The 10,000-nt window shown below is 40.2% G+C and overlaps 1 protein-coding gene and 1 pseudogene across 1 annotated transcript in view; both read right to left on the bottom strand.

Annotated features, from left to right (window-relative positions):
• The window catches only part of LOC138010065 (serine/threonine-protein kinase D-like), a 129,785-nt pseudogene that overhangs the window by 72,812 nt on the left and 46,973 nt on the right, over window positions 1-10,000 (bottom strand).
• Window positions 1-10,000, bottom strand: part of LOC138011730 (fibronectin type III domain-containing protein-like) — a 30,227-nt gene that overhangs the window by 17,212 nt on the left and 3,015 nt on the right. Inside the window, exons 2-4 of the mRNA XM_068858876.1 lie at window positions 8,543-8,626; window positions 7,284-7,622; window positions 716-1,033 (exon numbers count right to left, since the gene is read on the bottom strand). Coding sequence (XP_068714977.1) covers window positions 716-1,033; window positions 7,284-7,622; window positions 8,543-8,600 — 715 coding nt within the window. The 5' untranslated portion in view covers window positions 8,601-8,626. The remainder of the gene's footprint in view (window positions 1-715; window positions 1,034-7,283; window positions 7,623-8,542; window positions 8,627-10,000) is intronic.

The following is a 10,000-nucleotide window of genomic DNA, read 5'->3' as shown; positions in this document are numbered from 1 at the left end:
ACTACAGGTGTGTTCGATTGACCCTATTCTGGAATAAGAATACGCGGGGTGATGATTAAAACGGTATGTTTGGCACGTTTCAAAGCAGCAAGGATATGTTTAAAATAGCGTTTTAGCAGGTGTTTGGCAATTTTAATGTGAATCTCCAGAAAAACGAAGGATTTCTAACTTATATTCCATGTGTTCCCATTCCGGAATACAGTAATTCAAATGCACCCTGAGTAAAGGATCGCAATTTTCCAGTTCATTTTATTGTTGAAGTCAAGCGCAAAGAAAACTGGAAAAAATGAGATCCAACCTAACTTATAGTACGACCTGAGAAGACGACGTTAGTAAGATATTACATTATTGTAAATGGTCTTAAAATAACAAAGAAGAAAGATGACATATTGCAAATGGTAAGACTTACGACACCCCCAATCAGTGTTTATAAATGCCATTGGACATTAAAAAAAATGAACCCACATACTCTTCACAAAGAGTTCGTTGTCAAGTCTGTTCTTTTCTTTCAAAAAAGAAGTCAGCAAGCCTGGCAATAACATCGTTTTAAAAACTGACTTTGGGGTCAATCATTGTAACGGCTTTTATAAAATGTTTAAAAGGCCTCCCTGCCTGCCGTGTTCATTTGCTCCAGCCACCTCTCAACATTATTATTAATTTCCCCTTAGGGTTATTTGACACCCCCTAGAAATAAAAGAAGGAAAAAAAAACGCACCTGGTGGTGTTGTTAAAGTCAAGGCACCAGAGCTGAAAAAGGTGTTTGCACCCGACATTGTGCACTGGATTCCTCCCAAATCCTTAATGTGTGTAATATCTTCTGGCGTAACGTATATGATGTGCAAAGCACCATTTGATGGATCAATTGCAACTCTCTCGCTTCTCGGAAATTGGATGTTTAATTCCTTTTTCGACGCAGACTTCCAAGTGAAACTAACGAGAGAACTGGGGCCATGAGGAGGACAGTCAAACTCAAACGGCCTACCAAGCTGAACTTGACGGGTAATGGCTAATTCATCATTGAACTGTCCAACAGCTACCGAGAAAATCAATAAGAACAATAATATGTACTAACTGATTTTGCTTATCCCTTGCAAGTTTGTATTAATTTTTGGTGACTAAAGAGAATCAAACATTTCAAACCACCCAAGCAGACAAACAAAGTGAAACCTGATAAATCAACCAAAAATCAAAGAAAACTCTTTAAAAAGACATTAATAATTAAAGGCGCGATGTCACGCAAAATGATGTAATTTCATGACACCCAAAAATTAGAATAAAACATTGCAATTAACCCATTGACTCCTAGCATAGAGACTTTTAGTTGATATATTTTACTCTGTCTAATGCCAGATGATTTTATTCGTCAATGGGAACAGTCCAGGAGTCAATGGGTTAACAACCTCTACTGTACACTCACTCAAAAACTATGCCTAAGTCTCCTTTAAAGAACCCATGCCCAGTGCTTTCAGTACGTTTTTGAAGTAGGTGGCAGGGAAAGTATTAAAAGTAGACGGCTGTGGAAGCGAGCGCCAAAGGCGTGAGCCTCTAGGCGGGTCTGGGAGCATGCTCCCTCAGAAAATTTTAAATCTACAAGCTTGGAAATGCCATTTCCAACGTTTTCCAACATGTATTCCCCTCTTAAAGGGAACAGAAAATAGGCAAAAAAATGTTAAAATTCTAGTCATTTTTAACAGAAACGTTGGCTGGTAAGGCAAGTATAGTCACTGATTTTCTTTTCGTGCTAGAGTACGGTGGAAAAACGCTTACACAGTAAAACTTTCAAAATGTGCGAAGTAGGCAGCATGAAGGAGCAATTTAAAGTACCCGGCGGTCTATAGCCAGTGGCCACCTTCTATTGAAACCTCTGCATGCCCAAACTGTTTGTAAAGAGTATAGAGAGGGAGACCCTCAGGTCTACCTCACTCAGTGAATTGTAAACCGCCAGATATGGTGATAATGGATTTATATACTGGACAATGTTCAGTATATAAATCCATCACCATGTCATTGAAACCTAAAGTGATTTAAAATTCCACTTCTTATGGATACTGAAATAATACAAAGTCTCCCAATAGCTACATTTAGCTACATGTAAATAGGGCATCAAAACAGGCTTAAGGTCATCATGGGACATTGCTCAAAAAAAAAAAAAAATCCAGTTGCAGTTTTGAGACGTTCACAAGATATGAAAAGTTGCAAGTTTGCAAACTAAGTTTATTCGCAAAATGTATTGTTTGTAATTTGTACATGTGAGCCTGCAATACATGTGTCTAAAGAAACTGCTGAAAATGGCGCATGATCAAGGGAATGGTGCTGTGCGTGTGACTCATAAATGGGGGGGGCGTCCCAGGACATTCGAGGTGTGAATACTTAGGTTAATCTTAGCGTCAAAGTGGCAATTGTTAACCCTTCAGATATTTTTAGTTGCAAAGGGAAGAAATTCAGTCGCAAATAATTATGATACGACTGTATTGGTCACGATTTCGAGACCTGTATGACCAACTCAAGTAAGAGGAATTGCCAGTCCTGTAGTGATGGCCGAGATATAAACAGATTCGTCAGTGTTAACTACAACGCACTTTAATTCTCAAACACACCATGCTTCTTCACTCGCAATACATCATGTAGTAATCACCAAAATGTCTCTTAAGCTAAACACTACAAGTCCGTTTTTCTTCCAAATATGCCCAAGTAGTACATACATGTAATTATAAAAAAATAATAACAATACTGATTTAATCACCAAAATGTCTCTTAAGCTAAGCAATACATTCCCTTCCTTAGTGAAAACAGAACTCAACTTATAACAAACAATAAAAATGTTCGAAGTCCTTAACACAGTCTATTGTCCCGAGATTCATAAACAATCTCAACAATCGCAAAACTCTTTTTCCTAACAGTCTCAACAGTCTTTTAAAACTATTCACTTTTCCAGAACAAAATCTTTAAACTTGGCTGGCATCCGTATAGTTCGGTTTGGCCTTCTCCGTGGCTCTGTGGTTGCTGAGGTTTCTGAGGTACCTACAGGCAGGGGTGAGATCACCGGACTCGCTGGGGTTTCAGCTCCCACAAAGTCCTCCGGCTTCTCTGGGGTTTTATAAGGTTTAACAAATGAACTATTTCTCCGGTGTACTACACCTTCGGCTGATTTCAAGGTTAGTTCTTGTCCCCCTTTTGTCTGAACAGTGTAAGGTTCGGTGTCAAAGTTGGGAGTTAACTTTCCGGATGACTTGCTGTTCTTGACAAGGGCTTTATCTCCAGGAGTGATAGAGTTATCAAGAGCGTGTCGCCGTTTGTCAGCATACACTTTGCCTGCAAGCTTCTGATTCCAGTCGCGATCTCTAATGCCTTCATCCAGAACACTCTTATTGGGACGTAGTTCCGGTAACTTGGTTTTAAGGTCACTTCCAAACATTAGAAATGCTGGGGTTGCTCCTGTATTGCTGTGGGGGGTTGTTCTGTATGCTAACAGGATTTTGTTCATTTCTTCTTTCCACTTTTTTCCGTCTACTTCAGCTATTTTGAGTGACTTCAACAATGTTCGGTTCTGGCGCTCTACTTCCCCATTTGCTTGGGGCCAAAGGGGTGGGGATTTTCGATGTTCAATCCCATGGTCAGTTAGAAAAGCTTCAAATTCTTCGGATACAAATTGAGGAGCATTGTCCGACTTAAGACTGAATGGGTAGCCTTACCGTGTAAATATGGGCGTTAGCGCCTTAATCATCTTTTGAGAGGTGGTTGTGCGCATGACAACTACTTCAAGGAAACGGCTGTAGTAATCCACTACTACAAGTAGGTTTTCTCCAGAAGGAAATGGACCTAAGACATCGATGGCTACATCTTGCCATGGTCCGGACGGTGGTTCTACGCGCTGCATTGGTTCAGGTGAACAAAATTCTCCCGCTACTTGGCATCCCGGGCAGCTTCTGCAAACTTTCTCCGCATCAAAGTCTATTTTGGGCCACCAAACTTTCGTTCTCAACTGGGTTTTCATCTTCATAATACCTTGATGCCCCTCATGTGCTAAACGCAGTACTTCACTTCTGAGACTCTGAGGGATGACGATCGTTGTTCCGCGCATGACTAACTTCCCTATTGTGCAAAGTTCATTCTTCACACTCAGGTAATGAGGCATTTTGCATTGAGACCAGTCACCACTTTGTATGTAGTATCTAATACTACACAGTTCAGGATCTTTTTCTGATTCTCTTTCAACTTCTCTTGCAGTCATAGCCATTGGCGTACTTTCTTGTACAATAACTCTAACAAAGTCAGCTTCCTCGCCACTGGGATCTTTCTGATCCATAGAATTTAGCCTTGAAAGGGCGTCAGCGATGTTGGTCTTACCAGGACGGTAAATCACTTTGAAATTCTATCCCTACAAGCGAAGGACCCATCGCTCTATTCGTGCGAACGGCTTAGAGGACGTGTTATAGATGTACTTTAGAGGTTTATGATCGGTCTCTAGCTCAAATTCTCGACCATAAACATACAGTTTGAACCTCTCGCAAGCCCATACCAACGCAAGACCTTCCTTTTCTGTCTGGGAATAGCGCCTTTCCACGTCGGTAAGATTTCGCGATGCATAGGAGATCACCCTCCACATGCCATCTTGTAGCTGAGTGAGAACAGCTCCAATACCTGTGGGACCCGCATCGGCTACTATTCGCGTTCTGCATTCGTTCTTGAAGTAGGCGAGTGTATCTGCTTGGGTTAGCAGATCTTTCAACTTCTGGAAGGATTTCTCTTGGGCGTCTCCCCACATGAAATGTTGATCCCTGCTTGTAAGGATTCTGAGCGGTTCGGCGACCTGGGCGTAGTCTGGCAGGAACTTGGCGCAGTATTGTACTAGCCCTAAAAACGATCTGACTTCTGCGGTATTCTGTGGTGGCTTGGCATTTTGAATTGCAGACACTTTCTCTTCACTTGGTGAAATTCCTTGTTTGCTCAAGCCATGTCTAAAGAATGTTAGTTTTGGAAGTCTGAACTGGCACTTCTTCTCATTCAAGGTCAATCGACACTTTCTGAGACGGCGCAGAACAGCTAGCAGATTCTCATCATGTTCCTGGATTCCACATCCGTGAATGATTAAGTCGTCAGCAATATTTTTAACTCCTTTGCAACCAATCAGAGCATCCTTAACAATCTTCTGATATTTCTCTGGAGCTGAGGTTATTCCAAACATTAACCTCTTGTAACGAAAAAGATCCCTGTGTGTTATGAAGGTAGTAATCAGACGTGATTCTGTATCGAGCTCTACTTGATGGAAGCCCCATTTCAAGTCCAATTTACTAAAAACAGTAGACCCATTTAAATCGTGCAGGACTTCCTCGATGGTAGGAATAGGGTGCCTTTCCCTTTCAGTTGCTTCATTAGCTCTTCTCATATCGACACAGATGCGAATATCCCCATCCGGTTTCGGGACAACCACAAGAGGTGAAACTCATTCTGTAGGGCCGCTGGGTACTTCTTCGATTATGTCTTCCTTCAGTAATTCATCTAATTTCTTGTCGACTTTCTCTCATAGACCAAATGGTAATCTTCTGACAGGTTGTGCAACAGGTTTTACATCTTTGTTCACATGCAATTTCAGCTGGTAATCTTTCAATTTACCCACTCCCGTGAAAATATCAGGAAAGTTCCTAACAATGTCCACAGATGTCCCTTCACTTGTAATAGAGTATGCTTGGGGGGAGTTAGGAGGCCCAACTCTTAGCACGTTCAATTTCTCTGCCGTATCCCTTCCAAGCAAAGCTCTGCCATGACTTTCCACAACGGTAAACTCGGCTACACACCTCTCTCCAAACCCCTCACAATAAACTGCACTCTCAAATGTTCCAACTACCTCAATGGGTTCACTTTGGCCGTAAGCAAACAGCTTCCTTTCGCACCTTTGGGATCTGCATTTCACACCTTCTTGTTTTAAACTTTCCCACGTGTCACGATCCACAATATTGCATGTCGCTCCTGAGTCAATGAGGACATTCTTAAGCTGCACACCCCCAATGCACAAATCAGCAACTCCACTCGAGTCACCACCACATTTCACAACAAAAGCATAATATTCTTCTTCTGGCTCCTCTGAAATTTGATTAGCACCATCTGAACGCTGTTTTTCACTTGGACGTTTCTTTTCCACTTTAGATCGGCAACAGGCTGCGAAATGACCAACGAGACCACACTTGTTACATGCTTTTCCGAGTGCTGGACAACTCCTGTCTCGTTCAGAATGACCAGTTCTGCCACAACGGGTGCATTTCCTTTCTTTCAAAACCTTCTTTTCTATTCCAAATTTCTTTGCTGCCCTCTCCTTTTCTTTCCTTTAATGATCTTTTTGACTGATTCTGTTAACTCGCTCAAGACCTCCCATGGACTGCATTTGAGTGTTGACCGCCTCGTGGACGCGTGCAGTTTCTTGTAGCACAGTCAAGGTTGCATCACTCGCTTTCTCGACAAATTTTCGACGAAGTCTTGAATCTTTGCATTTTTCAATGATCTGGTCTCGGATGGCTTCATCCACACTAGCAAAATCACAAGATATGGCTTTCTGATGTAGTCGGCAAACAAACTGATCGATAGTTTCTCCCTCTGTCTGTTGCATCTGGCGAAATACGTGTCGCTCAAATGGGACGTTGACGTTTGGCGTGAAATAGTTATCCAGAGCTGCTAGACAATCGTTAAATGTAGTTTCGTTATCCTCAGGTACTAAAGTGTAGTAAATCTCTTGTAATTCCATACCTCCCGAATGTAACAGCAATGCTATTTTCTGACCTTCATTGGTTACTCCTTTCGAGGCCACATAAAGGTTAAAGGCACGTTTCCATCGTTTCCATCGAACAGAAAGTGAATTTGGCTCTCCCTTTGGGTCGAAGCGAGGTAGGCCTTGGATATCTAACACTTGTTTCACGGTCGCTCCGCCAGGATCGGTGGGAGTCGTTGATGTGGTCGAGCCACTCGCTTGCTCTCCAGGCGCTGACATTCCGATTGTTTAGACGAAATAGCCGCGCAAAATTTAATCCGTAACCACTTAAGTACTCCACGTATCACCGTCCTCGTCGCCAAATGTAGTGATGGCCGTGATATAAACAGATTCGTCAGTGTTAAGTACAACACACTTTAATTCTCAAACACGCCATGCTTCTTCACTCGCAATACATCATGTAGTAATCACCAAAATGTCTCTTAAGCTAAACACTACCAAATATGCCCAAGTAGTACATACATGTAATGATAAAAAAATAATAACAATACTGATTTATTCCTCCTGTTTTTATGTATCTTACCAGTTACTGCAACCCTTAGCTTCCGGCTAAATGTCTTGACACCAGTAACAGTATCTGTGACAAAACACTGGTAGGTTCCACTGTCCGATATGCTAAGGCCCTTGGCCTTCAAGGTACCATTTTGACTAAGCTGCCAATCATCATCAAACTCAAATTTATTTGGATTAATTATGCTATCGTTGTGCTTCCATTCCCATGACAACTTGTTTGATCCTGTGGCGCGACATGGGAGATTAAGCTGCCAGTTGACGTTATCCCGAAACTTCACCTCATCTAAAGCTACCAAGTCGTTTTGTAAAAATTCAGTAATCTGGAGTGGGGCAGGTTTTGGGCCTTGACCTGAAAAAAAGGAACTCAATTTTAAACTCATGAAATTTGAGCGGGTTTTGACAACAACTTGATTAATCTTTTAGTCTGACTTCTTGTTTGAAGTAAAAAAAAAAAAAACAGCAGTATACTTTACAGTAAGGAAGTGTAAAAACATTAAATACTCTTGTCAAAAGGACGAGCCCACATTCTATAGTCACTAAAAAAATGTACAAACAAATATCAAGTGTTCACGGCTTGAGTGTCCTCACTGTAAAGCTTAAAATTTTGCCAGTCAGGTGTAATAAGCAAATATACTTTCATTAAATCTGAAGAAACCATTAGGGAAGTGTTTTTTTTTGTAATCTTAGTAGCACAAGAGAACTCACACTATGTTTTAAAACACATTTCACCTTTGTAATTTCTGTTTTAAGCCTTAATTACTGTTCATAATGACAACTTATTTTAACATTAAAGAAAGTTGCAAACAAGACGAGAAGACTCACAGTGCACTTTCTTCAAAAGCCAGAAATGTGCTGTGGTGCTAAAACGTAGTGTCAGTCATTTGCATTTTAAACTTTAATTTTGTCTAGGCCTGAGTCTGATACAGAAACACCAATTGAAAACAACTTCGCTGTCATAAATAACATGTTTTCTTGAGGTGCCGGAAGATGAATAGAATTGAAATAATTTCAATTAAACTGATTAAACCTCTGCTTTCTAAATTAACCCATGGTGCACTGCATGGAATGCAAGTCCAAGTACATACTTCATGTAAACTGAAATATTGAGTCTTAGATTTACATAATGGCTCAGAAAATTGACTGTGTGTCTCACCAAGAATAATAGGTTTTGAAAGAAATTTAGTTTCCAGCACTATACATGTACAGAGTACCTGACAAAAATACACTTAGTTAACAAAACAATAAGGTCAGTTTGTAATAGGTACTTACCATTGCACAATATGGAGAGGTAGGAGAGTGAAACTAAGATTAGAGTGATCCGCCACATTGTGTTCAACAACAAAAAGAACGTGCCTGCAAGGAATGGTGACAATTTAATATTTTAATTTTAACAATAATTTTAATCAAAGACAGGAAGTTAAGGTTAAGTTTCTGTTGACACAGTCATATAGTTACTAAAAGAAGGAATGACCTAAAATGATGACCTGTACAACAGGGTGACTTAAATGACCCAAAATGACCTAGAGGAGAGAGGAACATTAATCTATGGGATGTCAATTTCTTGGTGGGAGGATTTTTGTGAAGGTGTGCACTGGGTAGATGCAGCATAAAACATTTCAATTGCGCTTATATAAATAATCAATTCCAGGCATTAGAATGACTGGAATGAAAAAGTCAGGACCGACCAAGCTGTCACAGATTCATCCCACTGTACTATACTGTCTGTGTTAAAAGCCCTTGTCGGTTTTCACACAAGTGACCATGACCACCTCTATGACAAGTCTAATTGGACTTCTCGGTTGCGTTTGAGCCCATGTAAGACACCAGTGTAAAACTAGTTTGTTCAACACTTTATGAAAAATGCGCAGGTTGTTTACCGTTTTGATTTCAATGTAAGCAGCTGTTCAAAGATCCAGACTAACCGGCCTTTTATAACAAATCTTGACGATTCATATTCAAAACCTCCTCGACTCCAAAAATTGTTGTGAAACCTCTACTATGCGACTTCCTCCGCGTTTATTTATTTATTAATTAATATGATGTCAGCGTTAATCGCGTGTTAGCGATGCGGCCATATTTAACTTTTTTATTTTATTTTAGACGCATCCGAAAGCTAAGATCGCAGAAAGATCAAAAGCGATATTTATTCATTTTATACACCCAAGTGTGTAATGCGTTATTTGACAAGCAAAAAAGCATTTTATAGCCGGGAAAAAAATGCGAACGCAATAAGGACGTGCTAAACCAATTACAATATCGTTCACGCAGAAAACTTGAATTATGCTTGGAATAGTTTCATGAGTAATATCGTCTTTACACAGGAAAAAATAACAGATTCCCATTTTTGGCTATTTTTAGGGTATTTAAAGAATACCAACAAAAATCCCAAATTTGGAAGAGTGAGACAAGTCCCAATCAGGGAACTTGGTTGGGAATTCCCTGGTTGGGACTTGTCTCACTTTGCCAAATTTGGGATTTTTATTGGTATTCCTCAAAATACCCTAAAATATCCAAAAATGGGAATCTGTTATTTTTTCCTGTGTTATGAAAAAACTCTAACAACGTTCACGTTTATCAAAATAAAAGTTAAATGAGACGTTTTGAGAAATATATTCAAGCATTCAAATGAAATTGATTCAGTCAGAATGAGCTCAAACCATGCAGCGCTGAGCGCTTTATAGATTCCGTTTATGACATGCAACGGAAATTTCAACAAGTTAACGAAAT

This window comes from Montipora foliosa, chromosome 7 (genome assembly GCF_036669935.1).
Source record: "Montipora foliosa isolate CH-2021 chromosome 7, ASM3666993v2, whole genome shotgun sequence".
Lineage (NCBI taxonomy): Eukaryota > Metazoa > Cnidaria > Anthozoa > Scleractinia > Acroporidae > Montipora > Montipora foliosa.
The sequence above is the reverse complement of the archived record's forward strand: the minus strand, read 5'-3'. Positions and strand labels throughout refer to the sequence as shown.